Source organism: Melopsittacus undulatus, chromosome 7, assembly GCF_012275295.1.
Source record: "Melopsittacus undulatus isolate bMelUnd1 chromosome 7, bMelUnd1.mat.Z, whole genome shotgun sequence".
In the NCBI taxonomy this organism is placed as follows: domain Eukaryota; kingdom Metazoa; phylum Chordata; class Aves; order Psittaciformes; family Psittaculidae; genus Melopsittacus; species Melopsittacus undulatus.
In genome coordinates this window covers 29,511,500-29,537,304 of record NC_047533.1, presented here as the reverse complement: position 1 = coordinate 29,537,304, position 25,805 = coordinate 29,511,500, and the positions used below count along the sequence as shown (strand labels likewise).

The 25,805-nt window shown below is 41.3% G+C and overlaps 1 protein-coding gene across 1 annotated transcript in view; it reads left to right on the top strand.

Moving 5' to 3' along the window:
* Window positions 1-213: 213 nt before the first annotated feature.
* Window positions 214-25,805, top strand: part of DLC1 (DLC1 Rho GTPase activating protein) — a 40,288-nt gene continuing 14,696 nt past the window's right edge. Inside the window, exons 1-4 of the mRNA XM_034065010.1 lie at window positions 214-283; window positions 12,851-12,922; window positions 15,814-15,895; window positions 24,368-24,431. Of these exons, the coding sequence (XP_033920901.1) occupies window positions 271-283; window positions 12,851-12,922; window positions 15,814-15,895; window positions 24,368-24,431 (231 nt within the window). The 5' untranslated portion in view covers window positions 214-270. The remainder of the gene's footprint in view (window positions 284-12,850; window positions 12,923-15,813; window positions 15,896-24,367; window positions 24,432-25,805) is intronic.

The window sequence follows — 25,805 nt, the reverse complement described above, 5'->3', positions numbered from 1 at the left end:
GGTCGTGACCAGGTAAACCCTGGCGCAAGCTGCTCCTGCCTGCGCGCCAATGTCCTCCCCTGCCCGGAGAACTGGCCGCGCAGCAGATCGAGCCCTGCGGTGCGTGTGCGGCGGGGCGGACCTTGGGGGCGGGGGCGCCCGAAGGGGCCGGACCGCCGCCCTGCCCCGCTCTGCTCCGTGGTGCCGGGTGTCAGTTGTGAGCTGCCGCCGGGCAGGCAGGCGAGCGGGCGGGGACACAGGCAGCCCGGCACGCAGCCCCGCGGAGGCACCATGATCCTCACACGTAAGCTCGGGGCTCCCATGCCCTGCCCGTTGCGGGGGGTTGGCAGCTGCGCGCCCGGGGGCGCAGGCTCGGCGCATCGAGCGGTGGGACGGGGGTACCCTGATGGGCAGCGCTAGCCGGGGCGCGGGCGGGCTTCCTGCGGTGCGGGGAGTGGTGCGTTCCCGGGCGCGGTTCGCTCCGCCGGCCCGTCCGTGTTGGCTGGGCTGAAGGCGCCCGCCGGGGAAGGAGCAGCCTCAGGTGGGGCAGGATCGCCGCGGGATCCCGGAGTGATTCTCATCTCTGGGAAACGCGGGCCGGGAGGGGTAACCGCGGAGGTGCCGCGGACGCGGAGCGCCTCGAGGGGTGCCTCCTCTCTCTGTGGAGGGCACCATGGCCCATCTCTCCAGTCTCTTCTCGTTGAGTGGTGTGTCCCGTCCGTCCGCAGCCTCCCACCCCCCTTCTTTTTTCCGGGTGTCCTTGCGAGACGGGAGCCGTCGAGTTTGCTTTGAAGTTCTTCGTAATTAGCCCGGTGGCCTCCAGGAGCCCCGTGGCTCCCCCCGTGCGGCGGCGGCTGCCAGCCCTGATGTCACCCCGGGGCTTTGATCCCTGTGGAGGAGCAGCACGTCCTGCCAGCCCCCCTCCTCGACTTTCTCCAGGCAAACCGAACACCGACGATGCTGTTTTCCAGTCGGGCAGTTTTGCGTTCCGTATCGCTCTCCCCTTCTTTGCAAACCGCCACCGATGACTGATTTCCACTATAGCTGTGAAGTTGTTGATCGATGCGTTGCCATTAGACTGATGAGCTTTATTGCCAGTCTGAGACACTTACTATTGGTACAACTACTTTTTTTTCGTTTCTTTTTCTGTTTTTCTTCATCCGCCTCTTCACTTTGGGAAAATGAGAGCAGTGAAGAAAGAACAGACTCTACGCTGTGTTTAACTAGGTCAGGAAGTTCTCCCTGATGTGTCATAGTACTTAACACATGTGAAAGACGGGAATGGCCCTGTATCTTAGCCATCCAGTATAGATACTTTTATATTTTTACAGGAGTAAATGTAATCTGTTTGAATTACCCTGCCCTGATCAAGAAATTTCCAGCAGCAAATCAGTATCAGTGCTGTGAGTCAGATTGTGCTTTAAGGCTGTTTGTAGTGGATTTAAGATAATAGACAAGCAGATTTCATATGAGCCCCTGAGTATGAATCTACCAACAGTTCAGTGCCAGACTGATTAAGCATCAGTCTGGCAGCCAGGCTATTGCCGGCTGACAGCACATGGAGTTGATGTGGAATTGGACACATCTGTTAATTCCACAGCTGTAGCCTTTTATCTTGTCTTCCAGGTATCCTTACTGATATCCTGTAGGCATCTTAATATACATCTACAGTAGAAGCAGCAAAAAAAGAGAAAGGCTGAGGTGGCCAGAAAGTGTGATCAGTGTCTCTTGAGCAAATGGTTTTGGGTTACTACTTTAGTTTGCCTGTGAGATCCTGATTAGGGCTGAGATTCTTCAACTATGGAACATAGTATATGCAAAAGAAGATGTAGATATAGTTCTGAGAAGATTCTTTTCATCTGCAAGTTCAGAGAAATCAAAGCATTTGGAGCAACCTTTTGTAACCTCCAGGACTTCCTGATCTCTTTATCTTCTTTTGAAAGAACTTGCTTTGCTAATTGATTTTTTTTTTTCAATCAGAAGGAAGTGCAGAAAGATTATTTTAAACAGAAGAATTTTAAAAGGATTTAAAAGAAGGTTATTTTAAACACCATGGAGCTACTGTTAAATTTAATTTTTAAGCAGTAGTTAAAAGCAAGAATATGTCTTTTCGTGGTTTTATTTGGTTTTAAATCTCTCAATAGGTTCAGCCCAGCATTTTTATGTCTTGAGTCAGGGTCTTTCCAGACAGCTGTGCAACTGCCCTTGCTGGGCCAGAGAGGAATACTGATGCTCGTCATGGAAACTCACAAGTACCCTTTGTATTTTGCCTCAGGTGGGTGCAGGAAAAAGGTACTGCAGTTGTCCTCATGCACTAATCTCAAGTGTTTATATTAGGATTCCTAGAAGAAGGACATAAGAGGTGACTTGATTTTCTTCTAATTCATTACGTTCTAGGCAATGGTTTGTTTGAGGCATGTGAATTTATGAGCTCTGCAAATATTTAGAGATGCAGATTGAATGATAAAGTTTTTTGCTGGTCAGAATACCACAGTATGTTATGTCTGGGCTTCTTGAGAGGTTCAGGCTTCTTTTCCAGTTCCCCTCTGACTGGAGCTGTGCTATTGGCTTCAGCATAAACACAACTGCACCCTTGTCTGGTTAAAATGATATGGAGGAAGAGAACACATGTGTTTAACAGGATGGTCCTGTACTGTAAACAAGTGCTTTTCATGCTTAACTATCCTTCCTAGCAACAGGAAGAAGGAAATGAGGCTATGCAAAAGGACCCTGACACATTTCAGACAATGCCAGACCCACCCTAGCATTCATACAGTATAGTCAGAAGACTTGGGGAAATAAAAATAACTTCAGATGTTTCCCCTTCCTTCTTGTGCATATAACAGAAATATAGGAATTGAATGATCTGAAGTTCACAGAAAGCTTGCTGCCTTGATCTCCACTAAGTAAAGATGTGATGCTCTTATATAATTTATGTATCTCCACTGGATGTTCTGCTTACAGTCTGATCCTCAGTGTTCCAGGGCAAATGAATTACAAAACACCATATCCTCTCTAGTGATGTAGTGGGTGTAGATATCCCACAATTTTTGTAATTTCAGCAATTCCAGGTGTGTTTATTGCTTGTAACTATGTTAGCGGTAATTCTGACTGGTGCGGGGTATCAGGATTGCCTTGCGTATGTTTCATTTCCAAAGTTTTTTTCCAAGTTTTTTTTTCTTTTTTTTTTTCATTTTCTATTTCCCCCTGCCCCTTCTACTGTTTTAAGGATAAAACAAAGTCTGTTTTCCAGCAGTGATTAAAAAGTCTCATGAAAGGGGCACAGGATTGTGCTGTGATTTGAGCTTTCTGATTCTTTTCACTGGACACTTACTCTGCCATACTTGCTGACACTGAGTACAATGCTATCCTGCACAGCATACCCTTGGAAATCAGTAGGTCTGTTAGCATAATACACCGTTGACATAACTGGTAGAAGTAAAGTCAAGAATGACTTAACTGCCTAGCTTTAATTCACTTGAGTTTCATTATCTGGAAGTTACAGGTAATACTACTTAAATTTCTGAAGTACTTTGGTTTCTTTAGAAGAGCATGATAAGCATTATTATTTGTTAGGAATAATATTCTGTCAAATACTGTCTAGTATTTGTTTCCCTTGGGAAAGACTGCTAGATGAGATTGGATCAGGAAACAATAGTATCTGGTCTCTCTTCTAACAAAGACAGAATATGATGGCTCATTTATTGCTGATGGGGACATCTTTTAAAGTCCAAAATGGTGTAAAATTCCTCAGATTTGGTTTAAAACATATTTGTTTTATATTTGTCTAAACCTCTTTATTCCAATGCTCACCTTGGTCTATGCAAAGAATGCTTCCTGGGGAGATGCATGAAAGATTTTTGCTGAAGCCACAGTTTGACCTTCCCAGACCTATTCTTGTCATCTACTGAAGATGAGGATTAAGAAAAATATACCCCCCTCCATTCTTGCATTTTGGGGATGTTCTTTCTGTGACCCTGTGGACCCACAGGGCTGGCCACCTTTCTCTCTGCTCTCCATATGTGTCTCTGAGAACAGATTTCCTGTGCATTACAAGATACAAGAAACTTTACAATGTAAAGCACCATGATTTATTCTAACTTCCCTTCTTTCCATACATAGTCTCTGCTTTCCTTTGCAGTGCTACCATGTTGTATCTAGACCATTCTCTCAAGGTGTGACCATTAGATCGAGTACTGAGAAAAACATTTTCAAGTGTGAAATATCACAGATAGAATACTGGAAATAGAAAGTTCATAGTAATATTTGCTTTGGAACAATCCAGATTTGTGTATTTAATTCTCATTTAGGGAGAGAGGCATTCAGCTGAGAGACTACCAGCTTTATGCTGGGCTGTTTCAACACAATGGTATTTTGAAGTGTTGTATCATCCATACAGGGTGCAGTTTATTAGATGCCAATAAGCGAAGGCACTAAATGGTTATGATGCAAAGGTAGACTTTCTTCCATATAGTTCTTCCTATGTGTATGATTGGTTTTAAGGTTGAGGCTTAACAAGCTAGAAGTAACTGTAAAATCTACTTTCTTCTGTATGAACCGTTGAGACAGCTCATATAATCAATTGCATCATTATTATTTCCCAGATCTGAACAGGTAGACCAGACTTTGGGCATTTTTAGAGGAAGTATATCTGGTACACAGGATCTGCTCACTTTTGCTTCCCTCTGGAGCTCTATGAACCTTTGATTTGAGCTTTGCATGCAGTATGCAAGACACAGCAGTTACAGACAGGGTACAATGGGACAATATTAATGCTGGGCTTGGGGGTAGCAATGGTTAACGTTTGCCCTTCAGTATTTCAGTTCTTAAGGTTCATTCAAAGCAAGTAATTTCTGAGAGAAGTCATCTCCTGATCCCCAGTCTGTGGAGGAGGCTTCATTTCTCACTCTGGAATCTGTCAACATGACCTCCTTCAGAGGATTTGACTAACTGCTTTCTTTGCCCCAAATAATCCTCCTCCAAGACCACCCTGTGTTAATTAGGCCAGATAAATAACCCACGTGCCCAATTATTTCTTATGTTTTTTTCTAAAGTCACTTGACATCTTGTTCCTCTTCATCTGTGAAACTTCTTAAAAAACAAATGGGAGGCGACCATATTTAATCTGTGAAAAGAATCTTTTTGGGCAGGAAAACTGCTATATGAAGTTTCAGTTTTCTGTTTAAACAAAGTTAGTTTTTAACTTTAGATTGCATTTTTTAAATTCCTTTCTTAATCCTCATGTATATGTTCAAAATGCAAAAAAAAAAAAAAATGAAACCAAACCCATTAAGGAGTAAGTTACCCAGATTTGCTGTGTAAACCAGGAGTTGAGATGGTTCTTTTGTGTTCTAGAACATGCTTTCGCAAAGTCTTAGGAGCAAATTAGGAAGTAATGCAGCTAAATTTGGGCAGTTAGAAGCATATTTAATAGTGTGAAAATAAGCAGTAATTGCAGTCCAGTACAGAGTGTACAGGGAAAGTGCTTGACAGAGACATGGGGAACGTCCTTTGTTCCAGTACCCTTGTATTGAATCCTGAAATGGTGCTGATTTGATGTATTTTGGAGTGTTAACAATTGCTCCGGGTCCTTTTGACAGAGGGGAGGACCACTTGCCAGCCAGGGCATGCTTGGGGTGTTGGTGGTTGTGCTTTCTCTGCCCTCCCACCATCAGGCACTGGTCCTTCCTCGTGCTCTGATGAAAACCTAGGCTGCTCCTGGCGTTTGGGAAGGGGCTTACAACACAACTGGGCTTACTGAAATCAGAACTCTTATTTAAAATATTTTTGGGGTAAAAATAATGAGAACTGTGAATCTGATCCTCTTGATTTCTGAAAAAGATTATCCTTGGGTTTTAGAGACCCATGGATCTGTGTTGGGAAAAGCTTAATTCCTCTGAAATTCATGGAGGCTCCCACTGATTTCAGCAAGTGTTGGCTCAGTCCCTAACAATTTTACATATTTTTAACAAATGCTGTTTCCCATGTTAAGTTTTGAGCTGAAGAACTTCAGAAGTGATTTTGGTATGCTGAAGTCTGTGAAAAGGAGATCCAAGTTAATTAGATTTTGGTTTACAAAAGCGGTATTGTGTTTCCTGTGCTAGCCAAGAGGATTGGTGAGCAATTAAAACTACTATATTGTGTAACCTAGTACAGTTGGTAGGGAGAGAAAACACATACAGCCAACATACACCTGTGTGGATATTTTGGAAACCAGTCACATATATTTCTTTATTTATTTTGCTTTCATCATTAAAGGCATAAACAAACCTAAACCCCCATCAGTGGAAGCGAGCCGTTTGCTCTTTCAGAAAGCTCTGCTGACAAAAAAATGGTGTTTAAGCTTCCTGATTTTTTTCAGAAAAAAATATCAATATATGATCTTAAACATCTGTTTCCTTACTACTTCTTCATCTGTTCCCACACAAATTCCAAACATACTCTGTTTCTTCTCCCAGCGTCCTGTGGTTTATACATACCATCGGCAGCATAGTTACTGTCTTGCTGCAAGGCTCCACAATTTGGAAAAGCCAATTCCATGTTTAACCCAAAGCCAGCAGGAACACAAGGAGAGTGTTTCTTCAGTCATCACCGCACAGTTGAGAAATATTTGAGTTAGATTCCCCTCCACCACCTCTTTCTAGGCTATTTATGACTAGAAAGCAGTATATATATTTGGTGTCATATATACTTTATTTCAAGAACTTGTGGCTTTTTCCTCCAGAAAGCTTTTTGTAAGAAATACTGGCTTAGAATTGTGCATGCTTCCCTATCAGCTTCAATTAACTGTTAAGGCAGGCAGCGTTAAGTGGAGATCACAGCATGCATCGTTTGACTAGGAAGGTAAATTAAAGCACAGTGAAATACAGGAGCACACCAGAAAAGGCAGCTGCTGTTGCAAAATGAAAGTTGCACTTTAAAGGGGAAAGGAGAAAAGGGACCCTCTCAGGAAGGTTGTTAGTTTTCACTTCCAAACCTGCAAGCTTGTCATCAGTTCAAAAGCCATACTTATTGGATTCACTAGTTCTTCCAGAAATGAATCCTCTGTGGGCTGAATGTCTCAGACTAATGTTTTAAGGTAGTTGTATCAGATTAGATTGTTCTTCTAGAATAAGAAGATTCCAAACATGTTAGAAATTTGTCAGGAGCTTTTAATGGGATTTTCAGAATTCTCTGTCTTTTAGTGGTTGAGCATTTATTGACAAACATATCAAGTTTCAGTGTTTGAGGGCATTATCCTTATAAAATGCTGTTCTTCATTAATTCCAGTTTTAATTTCTGCAGTCCTTGCTACATGCTGCTTTCTTGATAGGTGTGGAGCTCTAAGTTAATGATACTGCCTGAGGAATATTTGCTATATAAGTTTGAGTAAAACCAGACCTATAAGAAGGAATTTAGTTATTTTCAAGCTACAGTTGCATATCTTCAAAGTGAAAACCATCTGAGGCCATGGACACATAGCAAGCTAACTCCTAGGAAGTCATCCTGTCCCAACTTTAAAGGGCTGCAGGCATATGACATTACACAGAACTGATTTATCATTTTCTGTGCCTGCCCTGCTCATTTGTAGACAGCTGCCATAGTGCAGTTTTTCCCCGGTTTGTCTCAGATTTCACATCCATGTTCATTTATCTGTAGACTGAGTGGTTGGATAGTGTGATCAAGTCTAGTGTGGGGACCACAATTCACATGTCAGGGGTGTAATTCAGGCACTTGGAAAAATGATTTCTTGTACTTGGGCAGTAAAATTTTATCCAGGAATACATATTTCTTATATATACCACAGCTGGTCTTTCAAAGTATGATCCTGAATGATCTCAAGCTGCTTAATAGCTCAGGACAGTGTTTCAGAGTTGAACACAAATTTTGCAAAGCACCAGAACATGGGACAGGCAATTTCTGATACAGACAGCAAAAGAGGATGAGCTCCTGAGCATGCAAGCCCTTTTGCAGCCATTACGCTGGAGCATCAGTCCTGGATGGCAAAGTATCCTCTTTATGCTCCATCTGTGCCTTAGAAAATGTTCAGGTAGTTTATGGAGTTCTATGCATTACAAGTGGGCTCATCTCTAGCATTCATGGTGAGAAATTACATTCTCTGCATTGCATAGAAGACACCTTCCTGCAATCTAATTCAGGAAGATTATTTTGTATTATTTTTCTTTTTCTCTTTTTTTCCCTGAAAAAGTCAATAGTGAATTTCAACTAGAATGACCTGGTCAAAAATTCAGACCAAAAAGAACCTCAAACAGTTCAGTATAGCATTGGAGTGAACCTTGAGCAAAGAAGCCCTTTTTTGGCTGAAATTTGATTTTAACAGCTTTGATTTGACCAATCTTGCGGCAGATTTTTACAGTCTGCTCTCTTAACAGAGCCAAAAGGTCAGGCGAGTACAAGTGATACGTGGAGGTGCTAATATGGCTATAAAGGTGTCTGGGTTGAGGCAAGAGGAAACCATCTGCTTGGATGGTTCATATGATGTTTAGCACTTAGGTGAAAATGGAGTCAGTGCATGACTGTGCAGAGACATCTCTGCTTTGCACCTTCTGAAGACCCTGAAAGAGCTGGTGCTTAAGCTACATGTTATTTCACAGAAACAAAGGGAAAGGAAGCATGAAAGCAAATGATCTTGCTGCTCCTAGCTAGGCTGCTATCATTATTTTATTTCCGAGAGGACATTATTGCAGCATCACGCTGTGTTTTTTTATTTTCTATAGGAAGGAAGGTGTCATCCAGCAAAAGGCTATAGACATATCAGAGTTTTGTCTTCTGCCATTGCAGTATCAAACAAGATGTAAATTGAGGTATTTTTGCTATGAGGTTTTTAAGTTGCAAACCTGCAAGACCAGAAACCAAGATTAACCGAAGTTAAACAAAACCAAAGTTTTCCATTTTCACTTACCAGTTTGGGGAAGAATTGGGTCCTCCTGACCCCCCAGGAAGTGGGTAAATAAGGACTAATGGTTCCCAACCACACACAATAGGACCCTCTGCCCTTCACTTCAGCATGGAGGCCTGCTTTGTGAAGCAGACTAACAAATAAAGCTGTTTCCAATAAAAATTTCCTGTTTCCTCTTTAACACATTTGCCTGTTGCTTGCTTACACAACACTAAGAATAAAGACTACATTGTACTCATTTTGGGGGTGTTTTGTTGTTGTTGTTGTTTTGTTTGTTTTGGTTTACTTTCTAAGAGATTTCCTTGTGTATCTGGACATTTAGAAATAATAGAGCAATTTTTTTCTTGCCAGCGGTTCTTCTGTACAAGAACCTCCTGCTGCTGGGGGAGGGCACAGGATGCACATCTGAAAAGCAGAACATATGTTTCTTGCCTGGAATGTATACTGAATTGTAGGTTATTGTAAAGGTTTTAACTGGCAAGTATGTTTGATTCAGAAAGGAAGTGGCACCACAGGGATGGAGCAGGGAGGAGGGAGTGAGACCAGTGTCTTGCCTGCAGCAACGTGTATCAGCTCAGCTGCAAGTCCTTCAATGGAAAGAAGCTTTCACAGTGGGAAATTACTTTGCATATCATGGCAGCTTAGTTGGGGCTGAAGTAGAGCTTCCCTAAAATGTGTTGGAAAGCACTGTGGAGTTCCTCTGCAGGCTCCTCCCTGTGGCTCTCAGCTGGCCCCAACCAAGCTTGGCAGTAAGTTCCTAGCTCATGTAAGGATGTGTAACCTTGGTCCCCTGGGAGGCTGAGCAAAGGCTTCAGATTTCCCTGTCCCTTCTAAAACTTTCTAGAAGGAGTGGAAAAGATTGACTTCAGAAGCTCTGTTCTTCCCTTGCCCCTTGTTATCCTAGTTGCCATTGATCCAGATCACAAGGACTTGCACATTTCCCCTGACCACCTGGATATGAAACCAGAAATCCCAGGGCTGATGCTTCTGAGCTGGAAGAAAAGCTGGCATTTGGAAAGTGTGGGAATGAGCTTTCTCCTCTAGTTTGTTTTAAATGTTTTGGCCAGAACTTCAGGTTTAACTAATGTATTTTATTCTCAAAGGCAGATTCCAGTTAAGTTGTGCTAATGAATTTTTTACCTATAGAAGCTTTCAGCTGTTTTAAGTTTGTACCTTTTATGTGAGGAAGCTTGTTCTGTGTACTCAGCTTTCTGTGTGGCCTATTCAGTGCACCCTGGGTGGGTTTCTTCCTCCGGCTATATTTTGATCTGCCTGAATTTCATATACATACACAGTTGTGTTCATACTCTGGCTCCTCAGTAACCAGCTGGGTTGAGATGGAGAAGCTGGGCTGGAAATGACCCTTCTGTTCATGTGGTCACAGTGCATCAGTACAGATTAGGAGCCAATTGGTTGGCCAGTTGGAGTTGAACGAAAGGAGCTGCTTTTTCAGGTCCTACCTCTCCTCCATCACCTGTATCCCTGCCATGTCCCTCTCTGACACATGCTTTGGTGGATGGAGGTGACACAGAGCTCTCACTGCAGGGGACTTCCTGGCCCCTTCAAGACAGCTCCCCAAACCCCTCGCCCTTCCAAGGACTTGCAACAGGAGCCAGAGACTAGAGCCCTGGCTTTCACAAAATGTTTGAGATGGGAATGGGGAAACTGCTGCTTTTAAACCCCTTGTGCTGTCCTGTACCCTGCCCTAGCCATTGCCTAGCCTAACTGATAAACAGGTGCACTGGTGTTCTGTTATTCCCTGCAGTTCTTGTGGCCAACCAGGAATAGCTCAAGTGTTTCACTGCATAGGTGGACTTCTTGGGGGATTCTCAAGGGTATTCTGAGAGCAAATATGCTAGGAAAATCCCAAAGGCACCTGGGTGCCCATAAAATGCGAGTTCCACATAACTTGCATGTATATTTGCAGAAAAGACACACAAAGCTTCTACAGAGAACCTTTAGAGAAGTCTGATAAATGCATATTCACAATTTTCTAGCTCTAGAAGTATTTTACAGGTCATACACCTGGGGTGCTCAGTAAAGGACCTACGAACAAATATTTAAGCACTTTTAAGAGTGCTTGTAGTGGTTAGGAATCTGATGCTTTTTCAGTTGCATTACAAGCACCTACCTGCATTTTTAGGTAAATGCTGGTTATTGGGATTTGGTTGGGGTTTTTATTCCAGTTTTAAGTGAGGTAAAGTTGTCATTCAGTCCAGACATTTCTGCAGGATGTGATCTGTAAGATCATGCATTTTATTTTAAGTAATCTTAAAAATTAATTGCAGATTTTTTTTTTTACTGTAGTATTTTCATTGCTTCTGATATAGCAGTATTGTGTTGTCTGCTCTTGCTTTAGCAAGACAGGTTTTAAATATATTTGAAATTCTTTTCTTTATTAACTTTTCCATATTTTTCCTTAGGATACTGAATTTAAAGTACTCCTTTAAACAAAACTTTACAATCTCTTGCAATTGGAATTGAAGAATGCTTTTCCTTAATGAGTACCTAAGTCAATGAGTCTGTACGTGCTTGTTCTCATATGGTCCCATAACCCAAAGGTGAAGCAAACACAAGTTACACAAATGCTTGCTTGTCCTGACTTCAGTGAAAGTGGATTTTTAGCTGTTTATTTATCTGGAATGTTGTGCTTTGTCTCACCTTAACCCCTTGGTTTGAGTATGTATCTTAGCAAAGTATTCTGGCAAAGCACAAATATTTTAACCCTGTTGTAGCAATTTGGAAAATTAGAGGGGGATTGCCATCATTTTGGAGGTGGTAAAAGGTGCCTGCAGTTTCATCTGAGTTTAATTGTGTGCCTGTATCTCCCTGGGAACATTTTGTAATGTGCCAAAAATCTTGAGATGTTTTACTTATGTTCAGCTGTCCACTGCTCTATATGCAGTAACTTGTATTATGGGCAATTCTGAGAAAAAAAAACCCTTTGTGCATAGTTCCTGCAGCAGGTAGCTATAGGATCATCTCCAGGTAGGTGTCAAAATTGTCTATTGAGTTGGATGTAATGAAGCTTTTCTTTTCTGGTCTATCAAGAACAGTGAATATAATCAAAGCCAGATGAGCTTTACTGATTGCTCACTGACTGTCTGACCAGCTCTAAGTAGGAAGCTAAATTCCCAGTAACAATTTCTTGGATTTTTTGAACAAAATTAACCCAGTCCATTTCCTGAACAATAATAACAATAGCTAATAAGATAACATATTCCGTATTTCTGCTTCTGTTACTTAACAGATGATTTTGTGGACCATTTATTCACAGACTAATATAACCCATGTTGAGGATGTTTCCTTACTTTTGGTGTTGTGTATATTTATGTGAATAATTTCAGTTTGCAGTACTCTGTTTTGGCCAGTGTGAGGGAAAGTTAGCTGAATTTCCTGTAATGTACCAAGTAACTCATAAGTGTCTTGAAGACATCCAGTGAAATTAGGTTCATGTTGTGGTAAATGCGCACTTGAGTGAGCTGCAATACAGTGTGCCTGTTGTTCTTGGGCTTGCGTCTGTTAGTGCCATCTACAAGACATTAAATTGCACAGTATTATGAGCTTTACTAGGAATTTCTGTCAAGACAAAATAGTTGTGCCGAGAGAATCGTAAGATTTGTTGAACAAATGTTTCTCATGTTGATTGTGGTGCTGGGTTCTCTAGCGTTAAGAAAATCTTTATGGAATAATCCATAACTCCTGTAGTTTTCATCTGTGCCTGTTTCTCTAATTATTAAAATGATGAGCTGTTGATAAATCACAAATGAATGCTGGTGACTTTCCAAGAATCTAGGGTATGTTTGATCATGAGAAGAAAAGCAAACTGGGCTAAGCAAACCTGTGTCTCAGTTCAAACTTTCTAAATACCTTTGTGCTTATTTTGTAACGGTAGTATTAGAAGTGGTGGAGAGGAAGCTTTTGCTTTGCAGATCACTAATCAGAGGGTGTCTTGTTTCTGTCCTCTTCCAGAAATTGAGGCTAAGGAAGCTTGTGACTGGCTTCGGGCTGCCGGGTTCCCACAGTATGCACAGCTCTATGAAGGTAGGCACCTAAGGTTGCGGGCTAGTCAACTCTGTGTAATTTTTTGACAATAAGATGTAATATTCACCAATAAATGAGGTTCAGGCACTTAACTGAAGTGCTAGTATGTAAGATGACTTTTAGGAATTGCACTGGTCTCTACTACCCACCACACACAGTGATGTACCAAACCCAATGAGACCCTGAAGCGCTCTTGGAGTTTTAAACTTCTCCAAGTTTGTTTTATTCTGAATCTTCCATATGTCCTTATAGCACAAATGTTATGTTAGCACCGTGGTACATTCCCTGTAGTTAAAACACCAGTGAAGTATATTTTCATGGCTGTAGTCATCCACTGCTACTAGTGCAGACATAGAGAAACACAGAAGCTGTGACCAGCTCCTCTGACAGAGCAGAGGTAGGAAAATTCACATCTGCACGGATGCATCTGTACACCTCATGATTCTCATGTCCTGTGTGTTTTTCCAGAACAGTTTGAGTTGGTGTGAGACACAGGCTCACTATAAAGGGGAAAAAAGAACATACAAACCGTTGTTGCACAGATGTGTAGCAGTTCCTCAAAAAGAATGCTTCCTCCTGCACTCATCCTTCTGTGGCATGGATTCACTTTGTGTGTCCACTTTTACAGTGGGTTTGCTCAATTAAAACTGGTTTCTTCATTGTCTCTCTAACCTACTAGGAACTTGCAGTTTTGGCATACAGTTCTTACGCTCTGATGCAGAATAACATGTAGAATTTTGTTTAAAGTGTGACATCCTTTTTATATATGTATGTTATTGTTCAGAAATTGCCACCACCACTTAAAATTATTTGCACTGTAGTGAAATTATTATGCACCCTTATCTGCCTCTTCTTTTTCATAAAACAAACTCCAGCTGCTGCTTGTAAGAATGAGCATAGAACGTCCATTATTTACAGTGAGTAACTTGGAAATTACAGCAAATGCTGAGCTGACCTTTTTGAAAAATGATCTTGTTGAGCTTTGATTTGCAGCTGCATTGGCAATATGAGATGATAATAGCACTTTCAAAAGCAGCACTTGGCGAAACTTTTCTTCGCCTGTTCAGAAATAAAATTTTCTTTTATTATTTCTCTTCCTTTTTCCTTTTTTTTATTTTTTCCCCCTTTTTTGTGCTAATGGAGTTGCCAAGATTTTCTTGGGAGGCAGAGCTGGGACTGTACTTCCAGTCTTTGTTACAACTTAGAGACAAGACTCTCAGCTCAATAGCTGGGCTTGTGGATTTCATGTTATGCTGAGCTCTAAATCCCCTAAAAAAGTAATTTCATTCAGAAAACGTGTCCCAGCTGTGGCTACCATTGCCCTAGCTCAAGACTCTAAACTTACGTAGAGTTTCTAATGTTGGACCATGTTGTACATAACATCAAAAGGTTTGCAGAGATGAGAGCAAGGCCAGCCACGGCCATTGAAAAGGCAGCTGTCCTTACAGCAGAAGAATATACCATTGTCCTTTGCAAGCCCAGCTGGCAGCAGCAGCAACAACAACAAAAACAGCAGCAGCATTTAAAAAGCATAAAACAAAAATGGGCTCATGCAGACTGTCAACTTCTCCAAGTCATTTCTCTTACTTAAGTTCTCCCTTATGTTTTCTTGTGGGCATTCTAAGGTACTAACTTTTCCCAGTTGCAAAGGTTACAGCAGCAATGGTGAAAAATACCAGTTGGATGTGGTCACCCTCTTTCCTTGCACTTTGGACTTTAAAATAGTGAAGGGAAGACCCATGGATCAGCTGGGTATATAGTATAAGAGTTCTGAAAAGTCACCTATATGGAGAGGTCCAACACAGTACACATTTAAAATGGAGATTAATCAGTGAAGCTTTGTCAGTTACTTCGCTAAAACTGCAAAAAAAAAATGTTACTTTTCTATAGAAGAGACAGAATTTATTGCTTTTTGCAGACTATGTCATAATTTGCTCCAGAGGCAAAATCAGGACAGATAGTTCATTTGAGACATTATCTGTTGGTATAGAAAACCCAGAATGTTAACTAACTTTCCACAGATCAACACCATTCCTATTCTTTCCATAATTTCAGCTCATTCTTTCCCAGTCTCTGGAAATTTAAGTATTTTAGAGACAATCACTTGGACCAGTGAAGTTGTTTGCAACTACAGCAGTGTACTTGTAGTTTGTGTTGCTGTGCACCCTGAACGCCCGGTGGCTTTGGTGGGAGTTTCGGCTGTGCAAGGAATGCCAGATCAGGACCTGTATGACAGTCAGGAATCTGTGGAGGACAGTAAATAATATATATGTGGTTGGTGCTTCAGAGCTGTAGTAAATTTTCAGCTATCTGCCAACAGTTTCCTCCCCCTCACTCTCTCAGTTGTTTACCTAAATAATCTCCTAAGGAGGTGGCATGGACTCCACACAGCTTGTCTTGCTTTCATTTCAGTCCATATCTCATTAAAGTTGTAATAGTGTCAAACTTTAAAATGGCTTGATTAACAGCCAAGGAGATTGAGTTTTTCACTCTTTTCCAGAGATTTGGGTTTACCGACCTCTTTTCTTTAATGTGAGATACTAGTACTTTGATAGAGACTACATTTATATTAAATAAAGCTAGCCTGAGTCGATTTGCACATCTGATGTTGGATAGGGAGCTCACATTTTCCTCTTTCCCATTGTTTCATCTCTGCTTTGCTCATTTTTCCTCCATTTTGCGTACAAACTTTCAGTTACGAAAGCTGCATGTAAAAACCTTCTATATGAAAAGAAAGCGTCTGTGGCACTGGAGGTGAGAGCATGTGTTTAACTGAGAGGTGTCAGTCACTGGCATGTCAGTGACTTAAACTGGAGGCAGCTGGTTGTTCTGAAATAACTCACCTCTGAGAATAAGGGTTGTTTTGATTCCATCTGTCTCTGTTCCTGCAGATCTCCTTTTTCCAATTGACATCGCTCTAGTCAAGCGAGAGCATGATTTTCTGGACAGAGATGCTATTGAGGCGTTATGCAGGTAGGTAAAAAAAAAAATCACACTGCGCTTTGAAACAAAACCCTTAGTGTAATAGAAAGTATAACCTGGGAAGAGCAGAACCTCAACTGAATTATGTATCATTAAATGACCATTTGCTTGAGACCTTTAAATTATCCACTGTCACTATGTGCATTTTATTAGAATAATATATTGGCCTAAGTAATGTTCAGGATCTTAAAACAAAGTTGGGAGGAAAGTGGCAGCAGCTATTTGTGACAGGTATTCCATAGGCATACCTTAATTTGTTTTCATTACTGATTCCCAAATTAGTTAGGCATGTTCAAGCAGAACCATGTTGGCTGCAGTCATCTGCACATAGAATTGTAGCATTAGTTCTCACACGGGAATTGTTTTTCTGGGAGCAGTATTAGCCAACAGTGCTGCTGCGCTCTGTGTACTCTGCTTTCTTACATAGGTGAGCAGCTATGTATACAAACAAAACAAAAAGCTATGTATAGAAACCCTCATACTGCCCTCAGTGCATCACCCTGTGTGTACTGTGATCACAAAGTGAGCATAGGTGTGGCTGAAAGGGATAATATGAGCAAATCCAATAGTTTATCACCACTGGAAAGATTACCTCAGCCACATACATTACTTATCTCTGTTGTTGATGGGCTCCTTCCTTAACCCAGTTCAACTCACTCACCTTGCAAATAAAGTGTCTGGACAGTCCTTTGCTGGATTAGTAAATTAAATCAGCCCACAGAAAAGCATAATCAAGTTCGAGTAGGTACAAAGGATGGGACAGGATCCCACAGCCAGCTGCAGGGGCAGGAGAAGGGATGAGTAGAGACAAAGAGGGAGCAAGACTTGCCAGTTTGTGGCAGCATGTTTTCATAGAACTACAGCCTCAGCATTGCCAATTTTATCATGAAAGCAGTTGTGATGGCCCCATCTGACATTCATCCATCAGTTACCTCCCAGTTTGAGTCCATAATTTTAAATGGCAAAAACATGCCTTGACTTTTTGTATCTACTATTACCTAGAAATAAGTGCAGTTTTCTGCCTCAGTTCTTCGGTATGGCAGCTTTCCAAATTGTCTGCAAAATGTATGCTGTTGGATCCTGCATGCATGATGTCTGCAACTCTAAATGTCAGTCTTTTTAATGAATTACAAAACCCTTTTAAGAAAGGCTTTAAGTTTATAGTGTTCTCATGCCAGCATTGCCATACTTGGAAGGGAAGGAGAGGGACTGGAATTTAAAGTTCTTCAGAAATATTTGCAGGATCTTCAGACTAAGAAAATAGATTTGTTGCCCAGTCATTAGAAGGGAAAAACCTCATTAATGTTAAATTCACACTTGAGATGTGCCCTACCCAAGTGCAGGGCACCTATTCCACTGATGTTAAAATGTGATGCATCAATGTGCTTATTTGTGGGCTCTGAAACTTGTGAAGTCATTGAACAGAAAGCACAGCAATGTCAATAAATGCTGGTTCCCAGAAGCATGGTCTTCCTTTGCCAGGAAAACAAAATACAGTCAAACCAGCGTATTTTGGACCTAGGGCTCTCCTTTGAAAAAACTTTCTAACCTGTGATTATTTATTTATATGGGGAAAAAAAGGTATCAGATTTTTCCTCACTGGTGAAAGAAAGAACGTGCCCTCCCTGTCTTTTTGAGATTTGCCACTGTTGTGATTGATAAAAACAGCTAGCACTTTTTCTGAACATAGAGGACAGTCAAAAGATCTGTTACCTATGAATGGGAGCTTATACTGCAAGCCTACTAATAAAGATGACCAAACCAAAATGATATGGATATATACATACTTTGTGAAACTATGAAGTTGTTAATATGTGCTCTAATTGAAAAATAACCCCTTTCTTCAAATTGTTTTCTGTGTAATAATGGTAAGAGTCCACCAGTCTTACTGTAGCTTGAGACAAAGATTTTAAAGGCTGAATTATATAATTTTGAAGCCTATGGCTTATATATCAGAGTTGTTATTTACAAGATAACTTTAAAACTGAAGCTAAAGTTTTTCCAGAAGCATTTAGCTCCTACCCAAAATAAAGCTGAAGTAATTCAGTTAACCATCTCAGATGTCTGTATTTGGTTCCTTACCATTTTTGTTAGACAAAAGCAGCACATTATCACAACATTTCCACCTTTAGATTTCTTTTTTCTGCATCTCCTTGTCAGCTTTTGTAAAGCTCATTAAAAAACACAGAGGAGCCACATAGTTTGAAATGCTGCATTTCTGCCTGAAGCCTGGGTTTATTTTGACTCATGCCATGATCAGTGTGTAAACAGTAAAGGAGTTTACTCAGGAAAAGACTTAGAGCTGTTTCACAACTGTGAGTCCATCACTGTTCCTTGACTGAAAATCACAGTAGTTTTGGAGTTCCTTGCATTTTCAGCACAGAGTAAATGAACACTTCACGCAGTGGATGGTAACAAAATAGAAAAGTTGTGTCTGCGGAGAATCTGCTTTCCTGTATAACAGCCAGTGTTCTGCCAGCAGTAGCCTTGTTCTGATTACTGCATGTGAAAAACTTGTTTTTAAAAAGGCCATAGAAATCATATTGACAGGGGTTTAAGTTTGAAGCATTTTAAATGATAGCTTATATCTGAATGGTATTGTAAACTATATTTAATAATCTTGCAAGTGTAAGCAGGAAAACAAATGTAACTTTAAAACCAACATATTAGTAAATGCTTTGCCAGATTCCTTTCTAAATGGGAAAAGTATCAATATCCACCCCATTAAGGTTTTTCTGGAAAAAAACTAAGTGACAAGTGGGTAGAGACTTGAATTACAGAGAGAGCATATGGCATGTGATAACAGTAGAAGACAGATGGTTAAGAAATGTCATTTAGTGATCTTATCATGAAATGTTGGGTTAAAAATGTAAGAGCAATGACTAATTTGCTGGGATGCTTCATACAGTGACTGTGCAAAGCACTGCTGGCCTTGGTTTCGTAGGACTTTATGTAGAATCATAGAATCATAGAATAGTTAGGATTGGAAAGGACCTCAAGATCATCTAGTTCCAACCCCCCTGCCATGGGCAGGGACACCTCACACTAAACCATATCACCCAAGGCTTCATCTAACCTGGTCTTGAACACCACCAGGGATGGAGCATTCACTACCTCCCTGGGCAACCCATTCCAGTGCCTCACCACCCTAACAGTAAATAATTTCTTCCTTATATCCAGTCTAAACCTCTGCTGTTTAAGTTTCAACCCGTTACCCCTTGTCCTATCACTACAGTCCCTAATGAATAGTCCCTCCCCAGCATCCCTGTAGGCCCTCTTCAGATACTGGAAGGCTGCTATGAGGTCTCCACGCAGCCTTCTCTTCTCCAGGCTGAACAGCCACAACTTTCTCAGCCTGTCTTCATATGGGAGGTGCTCCAGTCCCCTGATCATCCTTGTGGCCCTCCTCTGGACTTGTTCTAACAGTTCCATATCCTTTTTATGTTGAGGACACCAGAACTGAACACAATACTCCAAGTGAGGTCTCACAAGAGTAGAGTAGAGGGGCAGGATCACCTCCTTTAACCTGCTGGTCACACTCCTCTTGATGCAGCCCAGAATACAGTTGGCTTTCTGGGCTGTGAGTGCACACTGAAGCTGGCTCATGTTCATTTTCTCATTGACCAACACCCCCAAATCCTTCTCCGCAGGACTACCATGAATTTCCTTTTTGCCCAACCTGTAGCTGTGCCTGGGATTGCTCCGACCCAGGTGTAGGACCTTGCACTTGGCATGGTTAAACTTCATGAGGTTGGCATCAGCCCACCTCACAAGCATGTCAAGGTCCCTCTGGATGGCATTCCTTCCCTCTAGCGTATCAACAGAACCACACAGCTTGGTGTCATCGGCAAACTTGCTGAGGGTGCACTCAATTCCATTGTCCATGTCAGCGACAAAAATATTAAACAAGACCGGTCCCAACAGTGATCCCTGAGGGACACCACTCGTTACTGGTCTCCAGCAGGACATTGAACCGTTGACCACAACTCTTTGAGTGCGGCCATCCAGCCAGTTCTTTATCCACCAAGTGGTCCACCTATCAAATTGATGACACTCCAATTTAGAGACAAGGATGTCGTGTGGGACAGTGTTGAACGCTTTGCACAAGTCCAGGTAGATGACGTCAACTGCTCCGCCCCTGTCCATCACTTTTGTAGCCCCGTCATAGAAGGACACCAAATTGGTCAGGCAGATTAATGACTGGGATTTTATTTCTAGAGAATAACTGGCTGCATCATGCGCTGATGAAACAAAGTACTGAAACATGCTTATGCTAAAGGTTGTTTCTAAGTACAAAATACATAGCAAGCCATGATGGAAATCCTGTCTAATCTTATGCATATCTAGAAAACTGCCATGCTATATATATGCAACAGGTTTCTTAAATCTTTTACCATCAGGACTTCTCATCCAAGAACCTGATTGGAATGGATTCGCACGAGCAGCATTCGCTGCTCATACCATTTGGTTTGTAGAGAGCTGGCGTCCTTTGCAGGTTGAAATGTGCAGATGAACCCCAGGAGCTAGCGTAGAGGCTGTCTACTTCAGTGAGACAAGAAAGTTCATGTATCATTGATTAGTTATATGTATACATGAGTTGGAATTTGCCTTGTGAAAATGAATTAATTTAAATCCATCAAGAAATATTTTAAACCTTAAAGCTAGATCATACAGTTACTCAGATTGAAAATTGGCATTTGAAATGTGTAACTCTAGCATTCTGCATTCCTACCACTTTTCTTGGGTGCATGGAGTGAGAATTTTGTCCTGTTAATGACAGCAGAATGAATTACCTGGGGTTATAGCCAACATTGAACTGACTGGTATGTAGATTAACAAAGATGTCACATTATAGCCCATATTTTAATTTATAAATTAGCTGAAATTACGTGTTCAAAATGCATTTTTGATAGCAAATATCTTGTTCAGGCTGCCTTTCTTGAAAGAAGTTCAGGTTAAACTAGTTTGACCATTTATGAGGAGAAGACTAGGAAGAATGCGTCGCTTGCTCGTTTCTGAGAGGAGCTCCAGTGCCTCATGTTTTGCCAGCAGCAGGTTCCAGCATGCAATGTAATTGTCGCTGCAACTGACACAGGCCAGTCTCAACTCATGGTCTGGGTCTGAGCAGCAGGTCCTGTTGCATTGGTCACCCTCAGGAAGAAGGTTTTAGCAGAGCGAGGTTGAAGGAGGGTGAGAGCCTGAGTAGGAGTAAGGGAAGGAAAAGTGACGTCTTGGAGATGGAATGCTCCACAGGATTAAGATACCATCTGGATGTGAAGATGTATATATAGAGAACTGACACAAAAGCATTTATCTAAATGATGGGAAAGGATAGTATCTTGTCATCCAGACAGTCATAGAGAAAGTGGCCAGAGCAGGAGGCATTGAAGAAACAGAGAGAGCCAGACAGTGAAAGCACCTCTTACTGCTGTCTGTAGCAATCCTGCCCCATCCCTCCATCTCCCATCTTCACCTTGTGAAGATGTCAGACAGGTTTGGGCAGAATAAGACAGAGCTAAAGAATGAGGCAGACCTGCTGACTGTCAGTAGGGAAATGATAAGTTGAATTTATACCTGGGAATGGAATTACCAAATGGAGCCAGAAGAGAAGATTGCAGTTCATTAACAAGAATCGATCTGATGAGAAGATCTGTAGAAAATGCATGTGCACCTATATAATCAAAAAGTATTGCAAAGTGTATGTGAAGGTTAGTGATGGTTGTATAGCTAGCTTTCATCCTGGCAAAGCCTAAGCTTAGTTTTGCAGGTTCAGTAATGTGTTTGGAAGGCAGTTTTTCCTATTGTACTGTTTTTCAGTGGCCTCTAGGTCAAGGAACTGAGCACTGCTGAACTTGAGCAGAAGTTAGAGCAGGATGTGTGATGTGTATAATGAAAATTGCAGACCTGAGGCAATAGCTGCAGAGCATTTAGGTTTTAAAAGGGAAACTGGTTTTGTGATGAAATCATGTCAAATGTGTAACAGAACCTTTATTTGTCTCACTGCTATTGTATTTAACCTTGCTCATTGGGGGTTACCTTATCTTTCCTTCATGCTCATTTTTGTGAGGTGTGCGCTGGGAGGTTTTTTTTCTCTTAAGCACCCTCTGTGGAAACAGAGGTCTTTGCTCTACCCCTTTTCACCTATTTCAGGGGTTTAATTTGAGTAGGAGGAAAGTCTGGGGATGTAATCTTTGTGAAATCAGAGATCGTCTTTATTAGCGGTCAGACAGGCTGGAGCTAGATAAAGCCTGATATGGGGATTCAGTGATAACTTCTGTCTGCATAAGTCAAAGGTTGTAACACTGTGAAATTTGTAAATTATTACGCAATATAGATCTGAAACCAGTTTAATATTCCCTGGTCTTGAAGTTCAGGAGTTTGAATGTTTTTATAGCAGAGAAGGAGACAGTGTTCTGCTGCTGTGTGGCCTCAAATCCTAGTTTTGTTGTGTAGCATGTAGATGGGACATTCACCCTTCACCCATGCCATAAATACAGTTCCTCTCAAATTGACTTTACCTATACCCACCAACTGCTGCCAGCAGGACTGAGCTTCTGCCTTTAACAATCAGAGCAAAGATGAAAATAGAGAGATCTGGTTAACTTTCCTAACCTGCCCTACTATTTGACCCATGGCAATTCTTCCTGTTTCTCTCCTTTTCTGCTGTGTTGTGGCTGGGTCTAATTATAGATCAAACTGCCTTCTTTTTTTCCTTTTCTTTCTTTTTTTTGAACTTCACAACTGCAGCAAAAGCACCAGTAGGAGCTTTTCCACTTTCTTTGATGGCCTCAGGATCAAGCCCTGTGTAAATAACCATCTGCAACCAATCCTGTGCATAAAAGGCAAGGGGAAAGAGAAGGAACTAGTAATTCTTCCTGTGCATACACTTTCTAGATTTAAGTTACAAGTTTCATGAGTCTGAAAAGATTTATCTGAAGCAACAGGACAAGTCAGCATTTTTTTCTTTGTTTGTGGGGTTTTTTTGTTTGTTTGTGTTTGGTTTGGGGTTTGTTGTGGTTTTTTTTTGTATGCTTTCAGTTTTTCAAAGCTGCTGGTACAGGCTCTTCTTTACACTTTGTCCAGATAATTTTTGTGAAAATTATACAACTTCCTTCAGAATGGATTAGGCTTTTTAAAGCACAGTCTTGTTTCTGTTGAACTGGGGCTGCAGTCTGGTTGTAGGAAGAGGGGCTCTGCTCCTGCCTCTCCCTGCCCTCCACACAACTTAGACAACTGACCTGAGAGAAATTCAACCCAGCAAAGTATTGAAAGATTAGTTTTCAGCTCAATTGGTCTCCTCATCCAACCCCCAGTACAGCCACACAAATGGAAGTATTAGCACAAGGGACCAAACCATCACTTCCATGAAGCTGCTGCTTCAGTTTTCCTGCCTTCTGCGTTGCATCCACCTTGCTCCTGCCCTTTGCCTTGTCGCGGCACCAGCATTTCTCTAACCACACTTTACTAGTGCAGATTTTAGCTGAGCCATAATCCTGGAGCGGTTTCTGAGGCAGCAAGGGCTGGGAGAAGGGCAGAAGACCATGGCAACCGGCACTCAGTTGTGCCTAAGCTGCCATGGAGCTGTGTGTTTAACAGTGCCAAGTTTTGCTCTGTTTCTGCTCAGCTGTGCACACTGAGCTTCTGGGGAGAGGGCAGAAGAAAGATACTTCTTTTGCTTTAGGGATACCTACCAGAATTAACTCATCAGGGAACAGGGAATGCTTACAGTGCTTCAAGATATGCATCCAGACTATTGTCACGTTTCACAAGGAGGCCATTTAACTATTGTTGCTGCAGCAATTTATTTTTTGTTTAAATTTTAGCCCTTCAGAACAACATTTTTATGTATAAAAGAAACTTACAGTTTAGAAAGGAAAGATCAGGTCTCTGTTTTGTTGTACATTTTTTATTTAAGCTGGTGAGTTGTCTTGTCCCAGGACTGTGTTGAAAATAATCATTGTTCACAAAGTAGACACCTAATAAGTGGAAAATAAGTTTTCCCCTGAGAGGTTTTAGCTTTTAAAGTACAATTTTAAAGCAGGATGCTTTTTTTTCACACAGGCATATGTACATAGTGTCAAATACGAAGCCTTTTATTTTATTTTCAGTCTGTTGAGACTGATTGTTTCAGGGTTCAAATGCTTGCTGTTTAAACAAAGGTAATTACTACATTTCATTGAATATAATGCATTTCTCAACTTAGACTAAGTTTCCATTCATTTCTCTTTACTTTGATTCAGGTAATTGTGACAAATAGTCATCCATCCCTCCCTCTGAAGTTAGAGTACAGCCAAATGTAATGGGTTAATGGTTAAGTATAATTAGGGCTCTAATTGAAACTCTGCTTATGGCTATTTGTATGCAAAGCAGTTTGCGGACAGCCTTCACAAAAGCTTGTGGACTGGAGTAGCCTGTGTCAAAACACTGGAGTGTTCTCTTAATATGGTTTCCTTTGCTTTGCAGGCGCTTAAATACTTTAAACAAATGTGCAGTGATGAAGCTAGAAATTAGTCCCCACAGGAAAAGGGTAAGTTCTTTTAACATCTTCTCTTACAGCACTGTACATTAATGAAACAGAAAAAAAAATCCACCACGTAGCAGATTGCTTAGCTGCAGTCTAGAATAACACCTGCATAGAGCCTGGCAAAGGATACACAGTCAAAACGCTGCTTACATTTTATTTCGTGTTCTCACTGAGTGAAAACTGCAGGACTTGGCTGCAGGTAAAGGTTATTCTTCTATCAAACTCTTCCCCTGTGATGCTGCTCCCAGTGTGAAAGGCACTGGGCTTCTCTACCTGCCAGAGAAGCTACCCTTCTTGTAGTGAATAACCTGCATTCGGGCAGGGTTGTAAAGAGTAGGCTTGATGGAGGAGATCCTGACTAGCCACAATGAGCTGACCTGAATATTAGAACATAGTCTTTGGTATCATCTTCACAGTTTTGGTTCTTTGCCATCACATTAGGATTGTATTATTTTATTGTGATATAGACATGATCAGTTAGACTGTGCTTGGCCTCCAAAGAAAAGAGCTAATCCTTTGTAGAATGGGACACATTGTTTACTTATTTTTTAATTATGTAGTTTGAAATTAAAGTAATATATTTACAGAATATGTCAGATACCTTTTTAGAAATGTTTCCAGGGAGCTCAGCAGGAATTAAAAGTGTTTCCTGAATCTTCAGGATCCCTGTGGAGCATGGTGAGAAATACAAGAGCACCAACTGAAATTTCAATAAGGTAGTACCAATAGAAAGCTGAGTTGCTGGGATCTGCTAGTAAGGTACCACTCAATAGCTGTCTTAAAACTATGTGTGTGTCCTAGGAGGGATCAGTAGTTTATACTGTCCCCTGGGATATGACAACTGCAGATAAAGATGACTGAGCTAAGGCAATACAATACTGCCCTACCCTTAACAAGAATGCATACAAATGCTCTGAGGTTGTTTACCAGGAATTAATCCCCTCTTTCCCTATCTGTTTGTGGTATGTTGGAAACAGCATCCAAGCTCCAGAAGATAACACTCTGAGGCAGCGTATGTAGGAACACTAAAAGTGGGGGTAGGCAGCTGGATTGCTGTTTATGACCGCCAGAAGATTTCTCCTCCTTGTTCCTGAACCTTGTTAACACTGGAATGAGCAGTATTGCTGTTAGAGGTCAGACCAGACCCGACTTTAGGTCCAAGCCCCAGATCTTCCGGAGTCTGGATGTTACCTTTTGTTTCAGTCTTTCCTGATTTTCATTCACCACCCATGTTCTGGCAGATGGACTTGGATCCTATTCCCTTTTGTTGTTGAATTCATTAAAATCAATACTTAGCTTCTGAAGCTTTCTAACACAAGGGAAAAAAAAAATGCTGACAGAAACATATGTTTCCTTATGTTTGCATTGACCTCTTTG